This window comes from Hippocampus guttulatus, chromosome 8 (assembly GCF_054856545.1).
Source record: "Hippocampus guttulatus isolate MCC_2025c chromosome 8, RoL_Hgut_1.0, whole genome shotgun sequence".
NCBI classification, from domain to species: Eukaryota; Metazoa; Chordata; class Actinopteri; order Syngnathiformes; family Syngnathidae; genus Hippocampus; species Hippocampus guttulatus.
In genome coordinates this window covers 14,889,431-14,916,778 of record NC_141268.1, presented here as the reverse complement: position 1 = coordinate 14,916,778, position 27,348 = coordinate 14,889,431, and the positions used below count along the sequence as shown (strand labels likewise).

Genomic DNA, 27,348 nt, shown 5'->3' with positions numbered 1-27,348 from the left:
AGCTTTAGTGTCACTCAGAGAGTGAGGACATCTGCTGAAGCTGTAACATTTGTCAGAAATTGGCTCCTGACAGCCAAAAAGAGTGTACGGCTTCATTCAAGGGAACGTCATGTACGTAATGCCATCTTACATAAATGCTGCACATTACAAGCCCATCTGATCTGACTGATATACTGAGTCTGGATGACTCTCAGTTCGGCATTGCGGATTTCTGACAGGCATGTACATCCAGACTGTACACATTTCAGCGGAATCAGATTTGACGAAGAGAGACTGCTGTAAAATGGCAAAGAATCCGTGAAGTGAAATGGAGCGACTCGTGCTGTCAAGAGATTAAAAAAAGGTGACACATTAGAGAAATGCTGCTGCCTGTCGGCACGTTTGGCCTGTCTTTCCCCCTTGCCCTTTTAAATTCACGCTAGGCTCAAACTGCTAACCTTGTTGTCCTATTGTGGCCATACATCCACCTCTTGAGGGCCTAGAAATCAAAAAAGGCAATCACCCAATATCTCCCGGACATGACCCCAGGTGTAGGTGAACAACACTTCATTACAGGTGTTAACTAAAGGTGCTATAACGCACTGTGCAGCAGCCTCACCTCCCATGAAGTCCAGGTGCATCGAGAGATGCTTTTCAGCAGAAACCTATTGCATCATTCTATCAACTCGACGTACCGTCAGGTTTGCACAAGGCTGATGAGATTTGCGTCACGGAAAGATGGCTTGGTGGGATAAAGAGGGGGAATGAAAATAGGAAGTGAGTCGTGGTAGAGTTCTGCACTTCAGCTAAGGAGCATGTCTGTTTTTTCTGCTGATGTGCAATTTAGAGAAGAGAGAACATTCCGTGGCATGCGTCATCTATCTATGCCAAGGATGTATAGTGACAGACAGAACAATTCATTTCACTACAACACAATATTTCAGATGAGACATTTTGTGACATTTTTGTTTGTTGTGTCGTGAATTTTTTTTATGGAAAACATTGGTCTTAATAAGGTTGGAAAACACTGAGTCATTCTGGGCGGCTGGTCCTTGGATCATAGCAGCTAGTTAGATCATTTGGCAAATTAGATTCACACACCATTTTTGATTTATGTTGTTAACAAACAATCTTGCAGTGAAACTATTCAAGTTGGATGCCTTCAAAATGTCAGACTTCTAATCTCCATAGGGGGGACATAGCATGTCGACCTCACAGTGCGGAGGTACCGGGATCGATTCCAGCTCCGGCCTTCCTGTGTGGAGTTTTGCAGGTTCTCCCCGTGGGTTTTCTCCGGGTACTCCGATTTCCCCCCACATTCCAAAAACAGGCATGGCAGGCTGGTTGAACACTCTAAATTGTCCCTAGGTGTGAGTGTGTGCACGGATTGGTTGTTCGTCTCTGTGTGCCCTGCGATTGGCTGGCAAATCGGTTCCCTCGCCTACTGCCCGAAGACAGCTGGGATAGGCTCCAGAACGCCCAGCGACCCTTGTGAGGATAAAGCGGTTCAGAAAATGGATGGATGAATGGATAATCTCCATAGGCAAGGTCACGCAGTAACTGTCAAAATGTTCTCTCGAGAAGACAGCCATATCTCCTGTGTTAGCTGATCGCACGAATTTGCCACTCGTTCAGTATTTCACAAGGCACAGGTGTGACCAAGATTTGTTAAAATCAGTGCAAACAAACAATGAATCCATTAAAAAACAATCAATGAAAACAAAGCTCTTGGCGGAGGTAATGATGAATGCGCCACTGCACTGGACAATGAAACGTTGGACTACTGAGCTAATTCGAGAATCCATTGTGTTGTGTTCCTCTCGCCTGGTTACAAGTTTTTAATCAGCATGCTTTTGCCAAGACAAACTAAAGCGCCAGCGGAGCTAGGTTTTGATGCTCATATATAGACTTGGTGAGGCTCCAGGGACGCAAGGGAGGACATTCTCTCCCTGCATCGGGCCACAGCACATCCAGTGAAACTGACCAGAAATGTTCTTTGGCAGCGTCCTTCTCCGTGGAGTAAAACAACACGGGACATACATGGAAAACTTTTCTTTCCCCCTTTCGTAGCCTTCGGCGCATTTGCTCTGTCTGCGGTGGTTCCTTCCGTCCTCGGTGGCTTGTTGCACGTGCGGCGGCATGGGGATATCGTGCGAAGTGGGTTGAAAGAAAACATAGCGCAGTGAGAAAATCGGATGTTTATATTCATTTAAATGCAAATAAAGGCGGATGTTATGCGTACCCGCATCTGACAGCAGAAGCAGCTCATGCCAGGTTGCTAGGATACCACCACCTGGTAGGTAAGATGAGGGCTGGCCCAACAACACAGGAGGACAAAGGCACAGAGATTCAGGACCGAGAAGGATTAGTGATTTCGAAACCGAATACTTTGAGGCAAAGATGCGGACTACTCAATTAGCAAGCAATCCATCTCTCCATTTTCCAGGGCATTTGTCCTCATTAGGGTTACAGGTGAACCGGAGCCTATCCCAGCGGACTTTGGGTGAGGTGGCTGTCAATCAACCGCACGGCACTCACAGACAAACAACCATCCACGTTCTCATTCACACTGATGGACAGTTTCGAGCAGGGGTCAGCAAACTTTTGGAAGCTGAGAGCTACTGTACTTCTTATTACTTATTGCAAAGGGCTACCGGCTTGATAAACAATTCGGAGCAATAATTTAATCATGTAATTATTATTATTATTATATGCTTTTATTTGGGCTGGGGGTCAGGGGGTGGAGTGTATATCATTTTGCCCAATTTTAAAACAATTATCGGGAACCAAAAAAGCCTTCTTTTTCAAAAAAAGATGATCACGGATTATATTTGGGTACTTGGGGAGTGTTGGATACAGTCAATTCGGTCAACGATCACAGAAAATATGTCAAAATACATCAGAAAGTACAATGCATTTAAAATTCAAAGTACTGTATATTGCTCAGCCCCCCCAAAAAAGGAAAAATAATGGATCAGATTAAATCCAATATAATCCATTATAATATCACACGCAGCTCAGCAGTCGAGTGGTTAGCGCGTCGACTTCAGCGCAGAGGTCGTGGGTTCGATTCCGGCTCTTATCTTCTTCCCTAGGTGTGAGTGTGAGCGCAAATGGTTGTTCGTTTCTGTGTGCCCTGCGATTGGCTAGCAACAGGTTCAGTGTGTACCCCGCCTACTGCTCGAAGACAGCTGGGATAGGCTCCAGCAACCCCCGCCCCGCGACCCTTGTGAGGATAAAGTGGATCGGAAAATGGATGGATGGATGGATAATATCAGGCAAGGATGTTGAAAAAAACCTGAAATGGGTTGAGACGGTGAACTTTCAAATCTTTCATTGACTGCCAATTCCTATTTAGCCCAGAATACATTCAAAACACTTCAACACACACATCGCGCATGAACTCGATCCACACGGATGTCTAACATCACAACATATCGCAGCTCGCTTCATTTCCATGTGTTGCTTGCAGTGTGGGGGGTCCCGGCCCTGGCACACTTCCTTTGACCCGAGGGTTATCGCCATGGTAATCCCGGCTTTACAGCCCCTGTGAGGGATGATTGAGGCTACGGCCCTGATGTACCTGCTTCTCTCCGAAAACAGCCGCTCTGCTGTGCATGATGGTCAACGAGAGCTGTTTTAGTCTGAGTGACCCGCAAATGAGTGTTTCTTTCCGGCACGGCGATTAAAAATGCAGTGAGAACGCAAAGATGAGGTTTAGGAATGCACGCTCTCCTTGCGGTGAGTGAACCCCATCGGTCTGAACGATGCAAACAAAGAATGCATCCTTGTTCTTGCATGTGCAGATGCCCGACGTGTGTCTTTCCGCAAGCTGTGCTGGGCGCAAAAACCTGTTTGGGTTGAGTCCGGGGTCACCGGGCTTTCTCCTGACACTTTTATACACTCAACAGATGAGCGTCTGCTCGTCCTGCGACACGTAGACGATAACTTCCTCCCCTTGAGTGTTTAAAAGCGAGTGCGAGTGCGCGTGTCACACGCTGTATTTACGTTTGGGCCCCAGTTAGTCCGTCTCACCGGGACTCTGCTCGGGCCTTCGCCGTATACCAGCGTGGCTGGTGTAGACCTCCTCCGCACAGACATGGCTCCTGTGTGTTGACATTTGTAAAGCCAAACAGTGAAACGTGAACCCTAAGTTGAGAAGGAGGAGAAGGAGCAGGGGAGAAAATATGTACTTGTAAAACTGCACAAATAATGAAGGAAACAGCGTTTAAATCCAGAGGGGGACGAGTGTGCAGGCTGCTATCTCCCTCAAGGCCTTCCTCTGTTTGTGTGCGCAGGCTGCGCTCACTCGGACTTGGGCTTAAATCATGTGTTGGAGGAAATCTGTTTCCAATATGAGAGTTTCCTGCGAAAAGCAGGAAACGCTCCTCCGCTCAAAACAAGCATGCGAGGTATCGCTGTGCAGCTACTGCACCTCCCTTTCCCTGCAGAACCACTCGAAACCCACCACGAAGCATTACTCATCAACATGGTCTGCAGATTGAATTCGAGGTTGCCAACGTGGGGGGTGGGAGGGGGGGGGTTGCGGAATGTCTTATTTGTTTTTGTTTGTTCAATGGCACCACGGTTAGCAGCAGTTTCTGCAATCGGCAACATGTGCTCTGAACAAGGCAGTAGAATGTGAAAGACGAGAGTTATCCCCGCCCTCCCAACATCGAATAAATGTCGAAATTAGATGAGATGTTTTGGAGGACGAGTAATGTGAAAAGGGTGCGATGGCGCCTTTGAGACTGTGAAAAGTAAATGAAATTGCTTTATTGCATCCAACAGGTTTGAGCGGCACATGTTGCAGCCCCTCATAAACTGTCATGGGAGTCGGTAGTGCACTTGTGTCATTCTGACATCACAACTGAGCACCGATTTTGCAAAATGTCAAATATCAAAATGTAAATGATCATTTTAAATCTTTTGATAAACACGACGACGACTGTGAAGAACAAAGTTGGTGCAACTGAGATATGCGCTGTAAATTTCATGTCCAGGCAGGAAAGAGAGGACGGGAAATATCATCCAAATGTGACCTCAGTACTCGCCCTGCAAGCGGCTGGCTAATCCGCTGCTGATCCAAACCAACATTGCACCGCCGTATCCCCGAATCCCAGTTGTGATCTAAAAAGCAGCAGCTGTAACACAATATTTCCCAGGGGAGGCACTTTGCTCGTACCCACCGCATACCACAACATACTCAGCCGGAGGATGTGACGGGCTGCACTTTAAATCAGCCCCTCCAAATACTTCCACTCTCTAATTTGCCTCACTTGCCAGGATTTGACTTCAGATGTCGAGGTTGGATAATTTGACCAGTTTATCTTTGAAACTAGCCAGGACAATATACGACACTTTTATGGCAGTCCTGTTGATATGCGTTGTATTTTGACGCTTACTGAAGCGAACTCACTGAAGGAGTCATAACGCAAGATTTATAAATGCTGGTAATACTTCCTAATTGAACAGGCCACAAGTGGAAGATGGTAAGCTTCAAATATTAGCCGATCTAGCAGGGAGGAGGTGGAGGAATGGCGGTGGGGGGGGGGGGACTCCGTCTGCGCTTAGCGAGCATCATGGCAGTCCTTTCCAAACCATGCGCACATTTTCCCAACAATGGTCACTTTTATGTCACCTTTATGACATACAGCACTTTGCAAGGCTGTTAACCTTTTGAGTCAGGGCCCCCGAAGGGCCCGAATGACCTGCCTTCATCTGGGCCCCCCGCTTTCACATACATTCACTGCGTCACTAATGCGAGGGCTTCACATGTGACATCCTCTCTTCCTTTAGCATGAATGAGTAAATATGACCCAGTTTGGACAAAGGCGCTCACAGGCCACTTCATTAAGAACACCTAGTGGAGCTCGGCTGCTTTTACGTGGATAAGGATGCTTGATTTTTGAACAGATGGCAACACATACAGCCTAGAATTTGATTGGACAAAAAAAAAAACACATACTGGAAGCAGTTAAACCAAGAGAAATGACATGAAATTAAGATAACGGTTTATCGGGAGTAAATTACAATTACACCTCTCTCGACGATACACAGTTCCTACTTGCTCCAGAGGACTACGTGCAACACTAATGCTTCTAACGTCTGCTGTGTTTTTATTTTTACAGTGAATACCTTGAACCCACCATCATCCTTCATTCATTCGTTTGCGGCCGGTTGTCCTTGGTGGCTGCACTGTGTCTATCAGACGTAATTATATGCCACGCTGCAAGGTTCCACTTCCATGTTGACTTGTTTAAAACCGAGAGATCAAGGTTACACCGGGCAAAAGATTTTCAAGGCATGTTATATTGCCGGGGTGTAAACTTCGAGTCTTGTTTGAGTGTAATGGCCCTATTAAGACTGCTTCTGTCCTCCTTGGATCATTAGGCTTGTGGAGATCAGCCAGGCGTGCAAACTCTGGGAGCGGGAGCGCCCACTATTGCGGGGTGCTGCGTGGAATAACTTTACGCGGAGTGGAGGGTTAGAGTGGACATGCTTGATCACTCGCTATGAGGACTGATTTACATTTGGCTACTGTCATTGCCATAAAACGTGCTGCGAGCGCAGCGATTTCAACATTCAACATATGGGAAAATGAGCACTCGGGGAGGCTTCCAACCGCAGGCTTTTTCCATCAGAGCTGAGATGCTCTGTGCAGATTTGTGAATGTGTGTGTGTGTGTGTGTGTGTGTGTGTGTGTGTGTGTGTGTGTGTGTGTGTGTGTGTGTGTGTGTAACAGCAATCCTCATGATCATTCCTATTCATACAGGTCATGCGCCCATCTGGATGCTGCTCTGAACACATGTTAGGTAAGGCAACGTGGAGTAACAAAATACAGCAACAGATGAGGAGCTTTTAGAAAGACTGATCATTTGTCAGATTCAGGTAGAAGGGAGAGAAACCTAACGCACAAAATGTGCCGAGAGAATGAATCCAATCCAATCCAATCCATCCAAGAATTGTCTTTCTCAGAGCGCTGTGCAGTGTGTATGTGAATAAAGTCTCTTTTGCATGTTTTGGTACAAGCGGTGATGAAAACTAATATTGTCAAATATTTATTGAGTAGTAGTCTAAATGTGACCCCCCCTGCTGCTGACGCCAACTTCGGAGCCAGGCAGGGGAGTTTCATTCAATGCTGCCGGGTCAACAAATGCGCTTGAAAGCTGCCCAGTGTTCACGTTTCATTTGTAGAAAGACTTGACAGAATGTGAGAACCATAAGGGACTCCGTCAAAACAAGGCCGGGAGGGAACGTACTAGCATCCGTGGTAAACCGCAGGCTGAAACACAGTGCGCCTTTGAGCCTCCAGGAGTCAGCAGCCCCGTTCCCCCAGGGCCCGTTACAGATATAGTAATTGAAAACTTCACAAGCCTTCGACAGGGAGCAAAATTTGGCCAAATTCCCACAGCCCAAAATTGTGCAGAAGTTGACATTTACAAACTGCTAGCACTACTGGTAAAGCACCGGATGTAAACTAGTAGAATTCACTGTCCGTCGCAGTGCTAGCAGTATACAAATTGTCAACAAGTGTGCTATTTTGCTTCAATTGTAACATGTAGTGCAACTAGTATGTCTCACACACATTTGAGTAAGTGTGGTTTGTTAAAAAATGATCAGTAGTAAGTGCAACTGGGTGTCGATTCATTTTTATTTATCGCGCTGTCCTTGAAAAGTAGTCCGCTGACTAGTGGGGGCCTATCGGACACTCCTCGCAGATCCACTGAGTGGTTACACTCCTGAGTCGAGTGCCCTGGAAAAATGGTCAAGGCAGCTAGCTATTAGCCGCTAACGTCGGTAGTTGGTGATTGAGCCTACGAGACAATCGGTGGCACACCGGCAACCGAATGGTCATGCTCTCCTGTCAGGCGCCCTGGGCAAATGGACAACATCGCCACCTGTTAGCCACAATAAGCTAATACCGGTGACTGATGACTGATGTGAACGTATGTCCGACATTAGCTTGCAAGTTACGCGGAACTGACTGTGTAGCTTGTGTCGTGGTTGGATCTTCACCAGGTCCGTCTGGTTTTGTTGGCAAATAAGGTGGGCTGGAAGGACTGATAGAGTTAGACATGGACACATTGTCACAAAGTCAAACACATAATTTTGTAAAAATGGCCACCTACGTAGACGAGTAGATGCAGTGTTAAAATGTTTCTTTTTTAAAAAACAAACAACATCAGATTCAGAAGTTATGTACATATACAATATGACAGGAAGTGTTGACATCTTTGGTTGAATTTCCCTCGATATCAAATAATATTCTTCGACGGCTTATCCTATTGGAAGGATGTTACTGGTGAGTGACACATGGACTTCAACTTAGATGTCAAGGACAACTAAAAATGCTCAAATGACTTTCCGTACAGTCTTGCCTGACGCCGATGTGTGGAACGTGTTGATTGACAGCTAATGAAAACCAGGTGAATATCAATCAAGCGAGCCAGTCCCGACACAAGGGTCATCAGGGCTTGGCCAAAGAGGTCGCCCCCACCTCAGGGGGGGCCGATGGGGGCAGACAGGGCTGAAACTCCAGGAGTCGGTTTTCAATTAAGTCGCAGCTCCACGTGTCAGGGGGGATATATGAACAATCGGCTGCTCTTCCCTCACATGAAACTCCTCATCCATCTTTTCTTACAGAGCGCAGAAGAATCAAAGAAGCCTCGTGGCTCAATCAAACAAGACTGACTGACTGTCTCTCCCAAAACGTTTTTTTCCCCATCTATCCTTCTTTTATCAGCCGGGTGGACCCTGTCTTCTGTGTGTTGCTTTGTCTGTGAACCAAACTCCGCAGTCATATTTTTGTTTTGTAGGCAATTTAAAGGAAAGGTGATTTAAATACGAATAGCTTCATATTATTGGTGGCTTATCGGGGGCAGTGGCCAAGTGTACGTGGGCTAAAAAAGTAGAAATGATCCATCCATCCGTGTGTGTGTGTGTGTGTGAGAGAGAGAGAGAGAGAGAGATATGAAGCAGTTTATCATCTGTGCCGTGTGGCAAACAGCCACGCAGACCTCTTTTAGGATGCGACTGCGAGGAGGCGTGCAGGATGAAGGAGTGAGCGAGATGTGCACGAGGAGTTGAGGCACGGTTTCCTGTGTGCGCTGCACTTCCTGTGTGTTAAGCGCCAGGGCCTGTTTCCTGTGTGTGATGGGTGCCAGGCCCCAGCGACTCGACACATAGACAACACACACCAATGTGAGGAACAGACCAGGCAGATGGTTCAAACATCAGGACATTTTCACTGGCTTCTATATACACACTTGTATCCTATGTTACACTTCACAGGCACAACTATTTCTCCTCGTCTTTCTTCTTTTGCAAAGTCCCCTGCCAGGAGCGCTATAGACAGTTCAGAATGATCCGGTGTGCTGACGCTAAATGGACAAAAGGCTGCAGACACCTTTTTAACTCAATCAGGGGATGACTGCGCCCCAGCGCACAAGGCAACACATTCTTGAGTGCAGGCCACCAAACACTTTTGGGATCAATTAGAACCGAGATTGTGAAGCATCACTTACTTCTGATGTCACAAATGTGCATGTGTGAATGCCATTCATCAGGTGAGGGATCGTCGCAGGCCCAAAAATGATTGCCTACAAATAACGTATCTTCGTTTAGCTACAATGTCTATGCCAGCAACATAAAATAACACCCAGAACAGTGAAATGCTCTTCTACGATAGCAGAAGATACAATTAACCTGTGTATCCACAAAATAACTGCGTGGTGTTCACCTAACGGGCCCACATTTCAGACAGAGTCTGTAAATTTGTGATTATTCAGCGATTTACCCCGTGTCTCTCTCAATGTTGCAATATGGCGCTCGTGTATTTTTGGAGGAAAAAGTCAGTTTGGGCACATGTGTTGGACAAGCGTTTGGTTGCGCGTGTGAGGGTCAGGGCAGAAGTGTGACAGGGTGACGAAAAAAAAACGTCACTTAAGAAAACAGAGCTTGTTTGCCAAGTAAGCAGAGCGGATTTTGACACACAAGCTAGGCAAACAAGAGCAGATGGAAAGCCACGCATAGAGAAAAAGTTAGGAAGAAATACGCTGAACAAGATTGAGGTTGTTTATTCACCGCAGACAAGTACGGACAGACACTCTGAGACTGTGATGCATGAAATGGCTCCTCCTGGAATTCCCAAGCTGTGATCAGCGCATGCACAAAACGGGCTGTGCTTTGTAATCAGATGATCCTTAGCGATACAGCCCAAGGGCTTCACTCCAAAATTGCTTGTATGTGATTGTTGAAACACTGTCGCACTTGCCTTTCACCTCTACATGAATTTCAAAAGGGCATTCTGTACTCTGCAAGCACAGAAATATCATTATGTCGACTAAATGCACAATTATTAAGAAAAGTAAAGAGGCAAAGATAGACTTTGCAATACAAAATATGCACGTGAGGTGCAAGTTGGCTGATTGGTCGCCAGCCTCCCATTTGTATTTATGAGTTTAAATGTGTCTTTAAAGGGCAAACTGGGCCGGTGAGTGATGTGGGTGTCGGCGAATGAGAGCGTACATCTGGCTGTTGTGAGCGCAGATTAGCGGCTGCCTATTAACTGGCTAGACATTAGTTGAGTCACTTGCGGCCGGGCAACTCGTGTATGAGCGTGCTTATTACCTACCGTGTTTATTTTGTCACATGTTTGTTTACGTTTGACCATTTTCCGATTGCATTACGGTACGGTGTAACTCGGAGTGGGCGGCTATATTCAACTAGCTGCTGATGTTACCTTCACGCTAATTTCTTTATGTCTGCAGTAACAGCAGTCGTTGTGGAAATATGCTCACTGCCAAGCCTTGAGGCAGAGATTTTGTAACTGAATGAGCTTTTTAAATAATCATCGCGGCGTCTGAAGAAATTGCTCGATTCCCACATCACTTCATTTTGATCCACAAAAGCATTTTGATGCAATCCAGCAAGATAATGCAGCTTCATGGCACATGCGGTGAAATGAATCTGCATTCCCACTCACATTCGGCCCCGGTCATCCATCAATGTATATCTTCTGTCCAGTTCACCGGACGGAGAAGAGCAGATTCCATTGAAGCAAATGTCCATCATGTCCAATCCCTGCATGCATCGCATACAGCCCATCCAACAGAAGTGAAAGGCCTGCATGCAGGGCTTCTGTGTAATTATGTACTGAAAAGAGCAGGCTGGAGTCCATTCAGGGCATCCTTGAAGACAGAATAGCGCTCTCATCCCTGATGAGGAAAGCCCTTTAGTATTTGTTGCACTTCTTTCAGTGGAGCTTCTTTATCAGCACGTTGAAAGAAACGCATCTCAATGGCTGTGTATTTTGTCTATTCATCTGCTCTTCCCTTTCACTGATAAAAGCACAGCGGCTGCTCGGTTATCAGTTGTGTGTTTAAGCACTGTAAACATGCGGCATAACGATGCGTTAATAACCCGGACTGGGAGCTAGCAAGGGCGACCCATTAAGCCCCATTTATTTGTCGCGTCGCCAAACTGACAGGCCTGAACAAGGAGGTGAACACGAAGGGTGGAGGTTGAAAACACAGCAAAAGTATGCGGTAGTGGTTCAGCAGTGTAAAAACTGAGTGAATGACAGTGACCGAAAAACTCCATCAGATATCGATCACCTGATTCATCAATTGAATACATTTTTCGTTACGTTGCTCAACAGCAAATTTGAATCTGAGATGGCTTTTAGGTCATTTTTGACGCTTATTTTATAAATGCCTTTACTTTTTTCTAGCACATGGGGTTTTGGAGATATTTCTATTTTTGTTTATGTTGGGTTTTTTTTTTTTACACCCCTGACCCCCTCCCAAATAAAATACAGTATATACATACATAGATTTGTTGACCAGCATTATGTGTGAGTTGGATGCAAAACACTAAATACAGTATTTGTCTAATGACATTAGTTTTTTTTTTTCTCTAAAAGGTCATGAGACTGTGCTTTACCAATGAGTTACCAAAACTGTCCTTCCCTTTAAGTAGCTAATTCCTCTCTGACTAAACTGACCATTGACATTTACATCGTGACCCCTTCTGTTCAGTAATGATTTCTGTTCTTTGTGAGAATCTTCAAATAGTTTGAACGCTGATGAACATGAGGATACAATTGCAAAAGTTTGAGCCCACTCCCTTATTTAATTGTCGCTTCCTTTTGCTGCCTCAACAACGCCCCCAGATTCAAACTCATAAAGTAGTACTAGATCGTTGTCGTGTGGCTCCCTCTGCTGGTTAAACTGTAGAGCTCACGAGGAGCGAAACGCCATCGATGCATCCATCCATCTATTATCTAAACAGCATTATCCTCATCTGTTTGAGTTAAAAAAAAAATAATAATTGTATCTGTTGATTTTAATATAACTTGGAAAGATGTGGTTAACCAATAACGAGTGCAGTGGATACCAAGTATTGTTTACACGCTCTTGTGTTAAAATCAAGTGTCAGGTTTTTATATAGAGAAATGGGACGAAAAAAAAAGAAATCATTTAAAAAAAACGTTTCTACTATTAATGTGACTATAACATGTACAATACAAAGCAGGTGTACCATAAAGCCAAACGTAAGTGGAAAAAAGACAAGCTGCAGGTCGCTTATCAAAGGTGTAAAGAGGTGAAAGAAGCCAAAAGAGAACATTTATCAAGCCTAATGCAGGCTAACTGTCAAAACCCACGTGTACTGTTTAAAACTATTGATTCTGTACTCAAACCCCCGCAGCCTATTTGCTCAGACTCTTCACTCGAAATGTGCAACAGATTCCTTCAAGTTTTCATTGATAAGGTTTCTATAGCTCGGACTCTTGTTTCAAATCGCACATTTGACCCCCTCTGTCCATGTTCTGTGTTCAGCTGTGTTCAATTATTTTGAAGCTCTGTAGTTGGCGTTTTTAGAGGATGTGGTTTGCCAGACTAAGCCATCTGGCTCCCCTTTTGACTCTGTTCTTCCGCATTTGAACCAAGGAGGTTCTCCTGAGTTTTGGCACATTAGTTTTGGCCATTATCAACAGCTGTCTTGTTTGTTTGTTTTGTTTGTTTGTTTGTTTGTTTATTGAACATAAAACATATATACAGTAATAATTTGACAGAAAATAAGGTAGATAAAAAAAGTAAAAAGAAAGAAATCAATCTTCATTCAACACAGTTATGTTCAAGGGAGTAGGAAGAAGTAAAAAACGTATCTAGTCCTACCCCGTTATGTGATTGTATCTAATAAATCATTTTTATATCAATCAGAAAAGAAAAAAGTAAGAAGAAAGAAGTCTCCATTAAGGCTCATACTTTACCCTTAACCGTGATATTTTTACAACTTTTGGTTTGTATCGGGATTATATACTTCCACACCCTGACACTCTTGTGTCAATTTTCTCTTAAATTCATAACGGATATTTATATACCTTTCTCTATTTATCAACTTAGTTCTGATTTATCATTATATTTAATGTTTTGAATTTATCATTTTAACTCTGATTGATGTAGGTTGTTTGTACTATTTTTTTGAATTTGTTTTTTAACTCAGCAAGCGATTTACTCATTTTCAGGTCTGTTTCGAGATTATTCCACAGATTAACACCTTTGATAGATACACTTCTTTGCTTGATGTTTGTTCTTGTTTTGAGTTTTTTGAATAAGTTGGTACCTCTTAAATCATAGCTGCTTTCTCGAATTTCGAAAAACTTCTGAATGTTTTGGCAGAGCAGGTTGTCTTCTGGTATACTTCCTCAATCGTTTTAACATGCTGTGGTGCAACCCTTACTCAAGAAACCTGGCCTTGATCAAGTTGTACTGTCAAATTTCCAATTTCCAAGCTGCCTTTCATTGAAAAAATTCTGGAAAAAGTGCACATGCAGATAAAATTGTTCTTAGATGCCCCAACGCACCTGCCTCAGGTCAGCGGACCAGACACAATTAAAATTACCAAGAACTAAGTGGAGGCTCAGAGGTGATTGAGCCTTTTCCGTTGGTTGCCCCTCTCTTTGGAATGACGTCCCACTGAACAGTTCCCGATGAGTCATAAAAAGTGTTATAGATGATTAAAAAAAACATATGTTTTCAACTGAAAAAAAAAGAAGACATTTATGGACAGTGAGTGCTTTGAAGCACACTTAAGTGAGCTGTTGTGAAGTATACTGAGGTTTTATGTGAAATGCTCACATCCCTCATGACTGTATCATCCTTGGGAATGTATTGTGTCTGACTTTCAAAAATGCCCTCATGTAATGAAAAAAAGGTGTACTTCTACGGTACAACGCTAGAGGGCGTCTAGCAGTTTTGTTTATTTGCTGTCTCAGTCAAGTTAATAGGAGACAGATTAGAAAAGATGAAAGGATTAGTTCGATGACTAAAGTCTCAGTCATTTGTCTGAGACTTCACAAGATGATGAATCCGTCTCCGCTACACCACACTCTCCATCCATTCACAAATTCTTGCTACCAGGCATGTTTTAGGACTGCTTTTCAAGGTGGAACTGTCTTCCGAAATTGTGACTGTTAAAGACGAAGGAATAGCACGTCCAGCCAACTCTGGTGTGTGTCGTCCAACAGCTTTTTATTTGAACACGTTTATTCGTGAGCTGTTACTAAAAAAGGAAATATAAAGTTCATACATCCGGCGAGATAATTTAACTATTACAACATCGAATTGAAGAAAGTAGTACTTACTGCCCGGCTTTCTCTTTGTTTCTCCTTACTTGGCTTGCGAGTCACCCGGCGATGAATCGATGTCGGGCGCTCCGTCGCAATGCTTTGTGGGAACATTTATCCTCATCCCGCTATTAGTAGTACATGCTTGTCATGATTATTTTATTTATGGCTTTTATGTTTTCCTCCCATTTGATTTTATATTCTATTTTTGGATTTATTTATTTTTTTGTGCCCTCTAAACAAAGTCATTTGAGTGTGTCAAAATATGCCGCGCAAGTATGTGTGGACTCTGGTCGCTTCACTGACACTTGAAAAACTGGAGCTAATAATAAGATAATACGTATGGTAACTGAACTCATTTCAGCAGATTGTGAACATATTTTAAAGAGTTTGGTGATGTCCTTATGTGACTTGCGACCGGAAGGTAGCACACCTCTGTAACCCACGTGTGGAAATAGTGTGTGCCGATACAGTACTGTAGTGCATTATAATTGGCAATTTGTTTTTGCGCAGGCCTCTATGTCTACTGGGTGACATAGGTGACGATGAGTAAAACGGTATTTTGTGCCCACAAATTAGCATTTTGTGTGAACCTTTGAGATGTATCCTTGGCACAATTCTTTCAGCTGTACCTTATTTTTCCCCCAAAGCTTTGTGAATGTCCGAAAAACGCATATGTAACATCTGTAAAAAGAGCACCCCTGAATCTCAGTCATTGGGCTATTTGCAAGTCACCCGGCACGTGAAAGCCTTCAGAGGCAGTTGTCAGCGAGTTATGGGAGGACCGTAAAGGTAACTTGGTATTAGCCCGGATGGCCAAGATTCCAGTGCAAGCGTCGCCACACCAATGTGTGATATTCTTGGACATCTGTAAGCAATGTTGGCCATACTATACACACACATCTTGTCATTCTTAAATATTTTAGTCCTATTTATTTTGTCTTTGATCACTGTTGACACTTTACCAGCAGTGCTATTAGTGAGGAAAAGAACGGCCCTCCCCCAAGTGGTGAATCATCACCGACGCAGAGAGCCATACAACATCAGTGTGTTCAGACACGCTAGCTCTAGCACACTGTTTTTAGAAGCTCTCTATTAATGTCAGATGCTCCTTTCTCATTGTTTCCGCTGCAGGCCGATGCGGGCACAGTGCAGACACACACTTTAAACAAGTTCAAGTGCGGCAATAAATCATCATTTATGTACTTATCATCTTATCCGAAGTTATCCTTGGTGTGGAATGCCATTGCTGTCGAGGTATATATTTGTATTATCAAGCTGGCATGTTCAGACAGCAATTTGGGTCGAATGAATGAGAGCATGAATTCTGACAAGATAGAATAGCTTGTTAACATAATGCAAGAGTGTCTACATCGGAAAGCTACCAGGTGTGGGTATACCTTATCATGGGAACACACCCGATCCCTTTCCAAAGTCAAAGGTGCACCAAATGTGATTTAGACTGTTAAACGCAGTAACACAGAAACACAGAAAAACGTATGCTAATGAGGGAAACAATGGTAATATATTGCACATTTATTCAAATGACACACAAACGGATGGGTCGGATATAGAAATATGATTCAAATGGAATTGTATTCACAACAATACTGTTGAGCTGATAACTTAAAAAAAAATCCATCCATCCATCCATGTCCTTGGGTGTCTTGAAAGGCGCTTATAAATAAAATGTATTATTATTATTATTATCCATCCATTTTGTAATCTGTCTATCCCGGGGGTCGGCAACACGTGGCTCCAGAGCCGCATGCGGCTCTTCAGCGACATCTAGTGGCTTCCTGGAGCTTTATAAAAAATGTTTGAAAATGGAAAAAGATTTTGATAGTAGGCAAATATAGCTCAAATAGATATAGATACATGTTGCAGCTCCGAAAAAGTTTTTTTAAAGCGTCCACTTTATTTATGCTTTTTAACAGTCTCGACAAACGCAGACACATCTACGTCCGACTCCGTGCCTTCTCTCTTCTCGTTCGACTCGAGAGGCGTTCGAAGACAGCCTCCGAAAAACGGAAATTAATGATCACTTCACTGACACTAAGAAAAGCGCAAATAATGCACCAAAACAAAAAATCAAACGAGGAAATCACAAAATAAATTCTATGGGGGGCGTTTGTGAACACACAACAAAGGAATGAATAACACAAACAATTCTGAGACAGTCCAGTCTCCTACATACATACAGCATGTGTTTCCTTCATTGTAAGTTTTATAGAAGGCTTTTATTTTTTTGCAGCTCCAGACATATTTGTTTCTTGTTTTTTTTTTTTGTCCTGTATGGCTCTTTCAACATTTTGGGTTGCCGACCCCTGGTCTATCCTCATGAGGGTCACAGGCGTGCTGGAACCTATCGGAGCTGTCTTTGGGCAGTAGGCGAGATACAGACTTTACAAAAAAAACTTTAAATCATGTTTGTGGCAGACAGCTATTTCCGCAATCACTAGTGTGTGCTCTAATAAGAACGAAGCAGTAAATGGCAATGAATTAATTTGAAAAATGTCTCATATTGGACGTGCAAGTGCATCACTGGGTGCTGTCTTAGCGACACCCCAAAAATCTGGAAAAAATTAAATGCTGAATAAGTTAAACACTTACAGTATAGTTGTCAGTCTTCTCACGTTTTCAGCAACTATCAAACATTTATACAGCGTATTGCCAAACAGATATGATTTCACTCGAAAGCAATGCAGTATGTTGTGAGATATGACATTTTGTTATGCATACGTGCTGTTTGGTTCTGGTGTGACTTTCGAGGTCTATCCCCCCAAAACGTTGGTCTCTTTCGCAATAGCCACCTTTTACTTTGTCCAAATGTCAACATTAACTTAACTATTAAAGGCTTCCCTTGTTTGTTGTCCACTCTCTTTCTACCCAGCTTCTGTCACAGAGGAAGTCACCTGTGCGCCTGCTGTTCTTCTTCAAGACAGACGGTATTTAGAGAACACAATAGAAAGCCTGGATGCACAACTGTCCAGCTGCACAAGAGAGAACCTGATGGGAAAACATCATCGCGGGGGCAGGAACATCAAAGGTCACTGCCCATTGTTTTTCTTTTTTTAGTATAACATGATTAACAACATTAGAAGCTGTGCGTCAAAAGAACATGAAGTCGCCGGTCTGTTTTTAATGACAAGAAAATCCACTCCCACAATAATGTGCTATCAAGTGGAAAAGAAAATGAGCCATTGACTGAAAATGCACCACATGGTGATGTGTAGCTTCACCGTAATGAGTACATGGTTTTCCTTACAGACTAATAGAATGCTCTCAAGATGCTCAACTGTGGTTTGAAGATGGAATGTTGTGTGCAAAGTGAAGATGGAAGCAGACCCTCCCATGTGCTTGACTATCCCGATACAAGCTCATAAAGACTCGTCTGGTGAACATGAGGGCTGCAACATGGCTTTTATAAGAGCGCCATCCACATCTGCCGCGCACTGATTTCTTCAGGCCCTTCTCAGTCTGCCTGTGTAGCTGTTTACTCCCTTGGAGGATTATAACCGCACAGTTTTATTGAATCCGTTTGAAAGGTGCTGATTTATGTTGACGATCGCTTTGTAGGCTGTCATTTGTGGTGCCAATTTTGAATTATAGCCCGTGAGAAGGTGAGCACGAGCGATGCCTGGTTCTTGCCAATTTTGAGTAATTGGACAAAGTTCTGATCAAAACGTTGTCACATAGGTCCACAAAAATACATTGTTCTAAATGACCTTAGTCTATTGATTGAAATGTAAGTGACGTAAATGTTCCAGGTTCAGCTCCCCTGTGGGACAGTGATACACTGTCCACCCTGTCATTATTTGTGTCTGCATAGCCCTCAATGTACAATGCACATAAATTGATCTCATATGGTTATTGTTTGCACCAAGGGTTAAAAGTGTACAACCAGCACATCTTGGTTTTCCACCCAATTGGGAATACCCCAAAAAGCTATTTATTTACCACAGTGTATCTACATTGCATGGCAGTAAGCGCCTTGAACCGATTCGAATGGAGATAGGCATTTTGTTCCAGTTTCATCTATTCCAGATCTCCTGCACATGGGGCAGGGAGGGACAAGAGGCAAAACGAAAGAGGCTGACTCGAGATATAGGAGGAAAATCAGTCGTCCCCTTTAGGCATCTGAACAAGTCTGAACTGTTCTTCTACCGCCCCTGATGTTGCTGCTTGTGTTGAGGCCACACCAGGCAAAGCTGTCCCAGTAACCAAAAAACCCCTTTGCAGTTTTGACACTCTCCTGTAGGGATGCAGGACGCCAACTGCTGAGCTCCAAACGTGTCGTAAGATACGTTGTGACGCACAGCAGCCCAAAGCCGTGGAGCGCTACAGAAACTGAGTTGGGAGCGTTGGTTGGATATGCTACAGGTGGAGAGGCACAGAGCAGCAGGCTGTAGCCCGGTACACGGAGCAAAGAACCTCAGGTGAGACTTTATCATGTTATTTCCGACCATATTGATCTGAGGAGGAGGTATACCACATGATTAATGAACTGTTTAGGATGTCATTTAAAACTCCCTGTTTAATTCTTCTCAGGCATTGCTCTGCATGCACATGCTTGCGCACTCTTGATCTTCATATAGAACAATTTGAAATGTAGCCAAAGAAGCACCACTCCTTAACGTATTGCACTCCTGCAGTAAGCGGGATTGTGGACGTCTACATTTTCTTCTGAAAAAAAATAAAACAGAAATAATTGTGGCCTCTTAATGCGTCTCACATGCTTAACGTTTAACATCGTCGGGTTGGAGGTGTTTAAAAAGCTTGATAAAATCTGTAAGTTCTCGTGAGCAACCTCCGTTTCATTGTTAAGAGTTGCGCTGGAAAATGAGGAATGTTCAAATGTAACACAGCTGAAGTCATTTAGTGCAAGAGAAGAGCACTTTGGTCCTTTGCACACTATGGTGCAGACCGGGGAAAATGAATATCATCCCTTCGCTTCCTTCGTCGCTTTTGTTTTGTGTGTTCGCCATCTGACAGCATTCACGTCTTTCTTGTGGCCTGGCACATACTAGACAGAGAAATCCCCCCCTCCGCACATGTCTGGGGTGTCTAAACAATGTCTCTCAAAGATTTTAAGTGCAGTGATGACACTTAATCCTCATCTTCCCTGTCTCACCTTCACTCATCTTTCTTCATCACTCCTCTTTTTTTTTTTGTTCTCTACATTGCCGTGGACGTATTCGGTGTACGTTTTGGTCTGTGGAACCCTCTGGACTCATCCCAAATGTGTTATTGATGAAGGCATTTGATATAGTTAAGAGCTGCTGGGACTATTTAGCACTTTGGTGGACATACTTGAAAGCATTTGAATGGATGCGTGGGTGAGTACATTCATTCCTTTTCGGGCTTGAGAAGGAAACACATTTAAGGTTGTATCAGTCCATCTGGCTTTTTAAATCGTGTTGTGCAACAGTTCTGGTAATAGGAGACTACAGGCAAGCAGATTTGGGGTTGCAAGAGGATGTTTAGTTTGGATTAGGAACTGACTAATTTATGCAGGATGTGATCCTTTCATTAGGGGGCTCTGTTTTTGCTGCATATGTTCATCTTAGAATTTTTACAGGGGAATTTATTGTGTACATGCACAGAAAGTTCAGCGTACATTCTGCAAAAAATATTTAAATGTGTTGATGTTTCTTGAAATAGTTGACTTTTTACACCAGAGTGAAGAACAAGATGTTGGGCTTGTTTGGGATAGTTATGACACTAAATGTTTCCAAAATATGTGGATATACAGTATTTTAATACAATGTAAAAAAAAAAAGTATTTTGGGGCCTGAAATAGTCATTTACGTTATTTTGCAACACATCAAGCAAACTGTTTTAACGTCGAGCTCCAAATCGGGGCTCCATAAAAATGGCAACTTCTTTCTTTGTTGTGAAATGCAGGAAAGCTGAAAACATTTCGTTGAACTGCTCAACTGAAAATGTTATTGAAGCTTGCGGCCTTGAAATTTTCAGTTCACCCAACATTTTTTTGCAGTCTACCATCAAAGCAAAACTCATAGACATGAGTGATGTAGAAATGATTTCATGGAACCAGCAGGGGATTATAGCACTTAACACAAAATCAAATGTTTATGCCGCTCAACGCCCACAGGAAGGCATTTCACGCTGCTAAGGGATTGTTATGATATGCTGCGATGTATCAACCACAGTTCTATTCTTTCCATGGCATGTTGGCTGAGTGACAGCATCTCCCACCATTTGCACGCTATATCTGAGGGGAATTGCCATTTCTGGTTTCTGTGATGGTTCCGACTTGCCCCTAAATCACCACTTTGTGATGTTGTCGGCGTTAAGCTTCTGGAACTCGCTTGCGGGTTGGGCTTCCGCCATAAACTTTGCAATGAGACTTCATCTCTTTCTCTGTCATCTTGAATTGAGGTGGAATTTATATTCAAGGCTTTTATACTCATTTGCAATGTTCCATTCTCAGGTGGTCTCGTGTGGGTTTGGTCAACTTTTGAAAGAATCCAGGTGTGGACTATAATGAGATTTGCGGCACTTTTAAATATGCTGTCATTATATATATATATATATATATATATAAAAAGTTGGCTTCTGAGATGGGACATTGGGGAGTGACAGGAGCAGGAACAAAGGCAGAGGAAATTGTTCCGGTGTATCCTTTCAACATCTCCCGCTCATTTGTTTTGTATAATTACAACTGGTCCGCCCTTCCTGTTCTCCACTGTTGGAAAGTCATAGAAGAGGCACGACCACATAGCGGTATTTTACATTCAATTCAATTTTAAACAAAGATCGCTAACTCGATCATGGACTGACATTGTCTTTGAATGGAAATGGACTTTCATGATTAAGTCTGCGACTTCCACCCTCCGGTGCTTTGCAGATGACTGCGGGGAAAAATTCTGTCTTGATGCCAAAACAATGTAGAGTGAAATTACTGGTAAGCTGTTGTGCTCGGGTTCTCCCTGTGATGAGAGAGGACAACGTGGGAAACCTTTTTTAAAGCATTCTTTGTGTCATTAAAGCTGTCAGGATGAATGAAGTACAGTTTTCTTTCATGAGTACCGGTTCTGACGGACGCACTCTGACACTCTGATGTGGGTCATGCAGGCCCCGCAATGAAAATGACCAAGTTCCAAATGCTGAATAGTTGTTTTGTTTTGTTTTTGCATTCCTTTGTGATGTTAAAAAAAATCACTCTGCTGTTTTTCTCTGCATAGTTGCAGTATTTATGGCGTTTTGATTATTATTACAGTAGCTGCCAGATACTGTATAGGCGAGTGAAGATTCTGGAATTAGACCGACATCTGTGAGCCGTTTGTCAAAAACAATTTTTCTTTTTCTTGATTTTGCTGAGCTTGTGCATATGTAAAGGCAAGACGCGATCCATAATGTTTGTCGTAAAGTTGGCGGTATTTATATTGAAAATGGTGTAGTCAGTGGCTCACTTGCCTGACTACCAACCAGCCAACGTGGGTTCAATTCACACTCAGTGAAAATGTTCATGTCAAAGGTTGTCTGTCCAAATGTGCCTTGAGATTGATGGATGACCAAGTCAGGGTGTTGTCTTTGTGCATAGGCTCTAGCTCCCTGCAACCGAGAACAAGTTCGGCGATACATATACATGGGGAGTTTGTTTTGATTGTGCCTTAGAATATGGTGAAATCAATTCACTGACAAATCTGTATGTGGCTATACTCAACTCATTCAGTACCAGCCAATTCTGGACCAAGTCTGAAAAGACGTTTAAAAACGTCTTTGGGAGTCAATGAGTTAAGCAACGAACTGTTGCTAGAGTTACGATACCATGTTATCAACATTTCAACACACAATTTGTAACATAATGCTTCCTCTGTGCCCCCCAGGTTGTAAAGATGAGCCGCTGGATTTTCACCGTATCGTTGCTGCTGCTGCTGTCATTCATGACACACGCTGAAGCTCAGGGTGACAATTTGCTCTTTGAATGAACTATAAAAGCCTCCATCTCTCATATTGGGCATCTGAATATTTTCATCCCTGTGTCTCTTTATGCATTCTCCATTTTACAGGCAGATGTGATCATGTGCAAGCGGCAGACATTGTTTTTCTGGTGGACGGATCTTCCAGTATTGGCAAAGCTAACTTCCTGCAGGTGAAGGGCTTTATAGCCGGAATCATCAAACCCTTTGCAGGCTCTGTCAGCGAGACAGGAATTCGCTTTGGGGCTGTACAGTACAGTGACACTGCCAGGTAACTGATGATGACACTGAAGTTGACTTCTTTACCGCAAATCAGTCAGGTTTGAATGGATTCCTCTGTAAATCCAGGGTCGAGTTCCCCTTGACAACATACCTGAATGGAACGGAGCTAATCAAGGCTGTGCAGAATATGAACTACAAGGGCGGAAATACGCGCAGCGGTGCTGGTCTCAAGTTTGTCGCTGATAATTTCTTCAACCCCACATACAGCCGAAACGTCCCGAAGGTGTGGGAGGCAGCCAGGTCACTGAAATTTTACTGCTATTATTCAGCCCTCTAATGCTCCTTTGAATTGTCAGATCACCATCTTGATCACGGACGGGAAGTCCCAGGACAGCGTGCAGGAACCAGCGCAGAAGCTGCGTAGTCAAGGGGTACACATCTTTGCAGTTGGTAGGCATCGCAGGTGCAGTTTGCTCGCTGTCAAAAACCAGCTCTGATTCCTTCCGCATCTTTTTGCCAGGCGTCAAGAGCGCAGATAGTGAGGAACTGTCTGAGATTTCCTCCAAGCCAAGCAGTGATTTCATCTCCTTTGTCGGCGACTTCAAACTGCTCGGCACTCTTCTTCCGCTTGTGAGCCCCCGGGTGTGCTCCGAAGTAGGCGGAGTCTATGCGAGCGATGGTACATAACGGAACAAAAACAAATTTATGGGTGGAACAAAAGTGTTGGGACACGGCATACTATACAAGGAAAGCAAAAGCAAACAGATGAAGCTATGGAATGGGTCGTTTCAAGCAACTTCCACTCTTCACGGAAGACTTTCCACGACATTTTTGGGCCCAAAAGTGCCTAATGGAGTTAAGTGTCGGAACTTCAGTTTTCCTCACCAAACTCATCCAAAGGATGCCTGCATCCTCGTTATGTACGAGTCTTGTCTCAAAGGCCTTAGTTCTTAAGTGTGTCTCAATACTTTCATCCACACAGCGCATGACGGCCAAGTGTGTTGGTTGTCCAGGTCTGCTCCGTGTAAAACAGCTTCTCTTCTCTTCTTAGAAGCGTATTCCAGTCCAGCCAACATTCAGTTCACAGGCGTGACGTCTGATTCACTAAGGTTCCGCTGGAATTCAGCAGGTGGGCCCTTGAGGGGCTATGTGGTCCAGTATGTGCCCCTCTCTGGCCAGGGTCAACCTATCACAGCGGAACTGCGGCAGGTGAGTGCAGGTCATTTGAGATAGATGGAGTATTTATTATGGGCAGGTGGCTGGCTATTGCTTTGGTATGACTGAGATTGAAGAAGCTAATTATAGCTTAAGTCAATTGTGCTCTATGGGGAACTCAGGCTAAGTATCAACATGCCTTGTGCTTATTATACAGATACTGTTGATGTTTTCATTTTAAAATCCCCTTTGCTCCTTGTGTCTGAACACACTTCTTCCTGCAGGAGACACTGGCTGCTAGTCAGAGAAGCTTTACTGCACGAGCTCTAAGGTCGGGAACAGACTACCTTGTGACTGTCATTGCTCAATACCCCAACAGTGTTGGAGAATCGGTTTCCGCTAATCAACAAACCAGTAAGTAACACTCAGGTACCGCAGATGATCCAAATGTCTACAGTGAGACCTCTACTTATAAAATTAATTGGTTATGGAAGAAATTTCTTAACTAGAAAACTTTGTAAGTTGAGACGTGTTTTCCATGTAAATGCCCTAATGCGTTCTAAGCACCCCAAAATTCAGACATAAATGTTTTCTCAAGCATAAAAATGCATCAAAATATGTAACAAATGCATGTTACAATTAGATCATTGCACAATAAATTGTGCATTGTGCATAATGTAAAAAACAAAGAATAGAGTAAAGAATAAAAATGATGGTCATTTAACTTTTAACTGCATCCTCATCGTTTTTTGCCCTTTCATCCAAGTTCGCTCTCAGGCGAGATTTTTGCCTGGCGTTTTGTAAAGAACTTTGCTTTTGTCGGCTTTTAACAATCTTTCGAAAATATCAAAACACGGAGGACAAGCAGTATGTGTGTTGGGCGGAGACGCGATGAGTATTTCAGCAGCACAACAGCAATATTGTTGTTGATGTTGCTGACACTCAAAAACACACACACAGTCAAGTGTACATTTAGTGCTCTGCTAATATGACCAAAAACATTGTGTTACTTATCAATTTTAAGCCTGCATAATCACTCTGATATACGCATATTATAGATATGCTTTTCAAAATACCATTTTGGATCAAACCTGTGTGTTGTGTTTCTTTAAAAAACAACATTGCCAATGACTGACATGTTCGTCATTTTACAATAAATTCATGGAGGCTGAAAACAGATTTTTACTTCTCTACACATATAAACATGTCCTAATATGCAAAACGAATGTCTCCTCCATGTAGGGTCATTTCCTGGGATCTCAGGTCTTCGTTTAATCCAAGCAGGGTTCTTCAGTCTGTCACTTGGCTGGGATCAGCCTTCATCTCCTGTCCAGGGCTACCAACTTACCTACGGACCACGAGGTCGGGCACACACACCTCTGCCTTCCTCTTTATCTTTCTATTTTCTTAATAGAGAATATTCAAAGTTCTAAACTGCAGCATCTCCGCTTTATTGAATTGCCCTTTACGTGGTGCTACTTAGGATATTGATTATATTGATTTTCTCCAAGGCCTGCCAAAGGAGAATGAAATAGTGAAGTCGAAACGAACAGGAAAAGACGCAACAGTATTGAATAACTTGCTGGCGGCAGCGTTTGAAACAACTTGAAAATGTACTGTAGTCAAAGCCGAGCAAGAACATCAGTTCACTTAACAACTTGCTGCCTTGAGGCATTAGCTGTCAGGTACACCTTTACTGCTGAAACATGACCCAAAATATCAGACAGATTTGTATCACTCTTTAGCCTGAATATACAGTGTAAATGAAGTCATACTCTCGCGGATTGTCAGTTCTTTTTCATGAAATTCCTGGGCGTGTCATAGTTCGTAACGGTGTCAATATCTGGCTGTGTGTATCATGATTGAAGCGAGCGAGGCGTGGCCCCCGAGGGCTAATATAAAGTGTTTCTTAACCTGAACGTGTGGCAGGAGTGCCAGTCTCACGTGGAGCGCCGCTACTCGAATAGCTCAGCTGCTGTTTGTGTGAGTCAGTTGTCAGTGATGCTGTTTACTTTTACAGATGAGGATTTGGCATTACTTAAGAGACTGATTGTAATCTGCACACCGCCATCACATTAGGAACATTTGACAAATTCAGTATGAGCATATAACTTCTTTCATCATGTGTTCATGATGAGATTTACACGTTCCGATGCAGTCATCTGTATCAAAAATGTCTGACTCGTGACTTTATACAGTGTATACAAACAACACACGGTATGTGTGGATGTAATTAGCTCCAACTTGTTTATTCTGTTTCTTTGCCTTGCTTCTCTTCCGTAAGAGTAGGTCTGCCATCTGGTCAGCAATTGGTGGAGTCTTTGTCTGCGGACTCCACATCTGTCAAGCTGGAATCACTTCAACCCGACACGGAGTACGTCTTTAGCCTCTACCCGCTATTCCCCCGGAACTCTGCATCTCCAGCTACGCTCACTGCCCGCACTTGTGAGTAGCCTCCATGACCACGTACTGACAAGCGATGACCATGTACACCCACGCAAGAGATTCATCAAAACATTGTCAGACATGCTGAATTTACTCAGATGGTAATAGTAGATTTCGTTGGGTTGACTGTGCAGTAGAACTGAGGTTGTTTCCCATATTTACTTTTCAGTTTCATACAACAGCCGATACATACTTATTGGTCCCGGTAGTTACATATTTTACTGTTTGACACATTTAATGTTTAGCCTTGTATTAGACTTTATTTATTGTGCTGCTTGGGCTAATGTTAGTTGCATGTTTTGTGTTCGTCAAAAGTAAATATATCTATATCTTGTGTGGCACTCTAAATCTGTACTCGGTTTGTGTGCTGATACCAGAACAATGATATAATTTTTCCAGCCGGACATAATTCTTTTCGGGTAGAGCAGGAGCTATAAAAGCCTTGTGGAGAGATTGAAGGTAAAATGAATGTCTACATTTTGTTAGCCGACTTTGCAAAAATGGACGAATCCCTCCACTCGGGTGGCCATCTGGCAAGCGCAGATATTCTCATGCTCACTTACCAAGTCCGTTCCACTTGCCAAACAAACAAGCCAGCCGCACTTTCGTCACGAAACCATGACAGATCATATGCTGTAGAGTGACACTTCTACTCTGCCTGAAAAAAAAAAAAAAGGTGGTATCGGACCATCACAAATGTATAGTAAATTAACTATACAGTCTAGGATGTGGCCATTCTTGTTTTGTTGCTGTATTGTAACATATAATACACTATAAATATATCTATATATATTTGTGTGTGTGCGTGTGTGTGTTTTCGTTCGTCTGTACATGTCAGTGCGCCTGGAGGCAGTGCGGCAGTTATCAGTGGAGACAGAGTCAGAGAGCAGCGTTCGTGTGCTGTGGAGAGGCGTCAGCGGTGCGGTTGCCTACCGTCTGGCGTGGGGAGCAGTCACAGGTCAGGAC

The 27,348-nt window shown here is 43.3% G+C and overlaps 1 protein-coding gene across 1 annotated transcript in view; it reads left to right on the top strand.

Moving 5' to 3' along the window:
• The first annotated feature begins 18,887 nt into the window (after positions 1-18,887).
• The window catches only part of col7a1 (collagen, type VII, alpha 1), a 53,358-nt gene continuing 44,897 nt past the window's right edge, over positions 18,888-27,348 (top strand). The window contains exons 1-11 of the mRNA XM_086117405.1: positions 18,888-19,050; positions 22,468-22,546; positions 22,651-22,831; positions 22,909-23,065; positions 23,139-23,232; positions 23,303-23,461; positions 23,834-23,991; positions 24,222-24,351; positions 25,180-25,299; positions 26,227-26,382; positions 27,221-27,340. Coding sequence (XP_085973531.1) covers positions 22,477-22,546; positions 22,651-22,831; positions 22,909-23,065; positions 23,139-23,232; positions 23,303-23,461; positions 23,834-23,991; positions 24,222-24,351; positions 25,180-25,299; positions 26,227-26,382; positions 27,221-27,340 — 1,345 coding nt within the window. The 5' untranslated portion in view covers positions 18,888-19,050; positions 22,468-22,476. The remainder of the gene's footprint in view (positions 19,051-22,467; positions 22,547-22,650; positions 22,832-22,908; positions 23,066-23,138; positions 23,233-23,302; positions 23,462-23,833; positions 23,992-24,221; positions 24,352-25,179; positions 25,300-26,226; positions 26,383-27,220; positions 27,341-27,348) is intronic.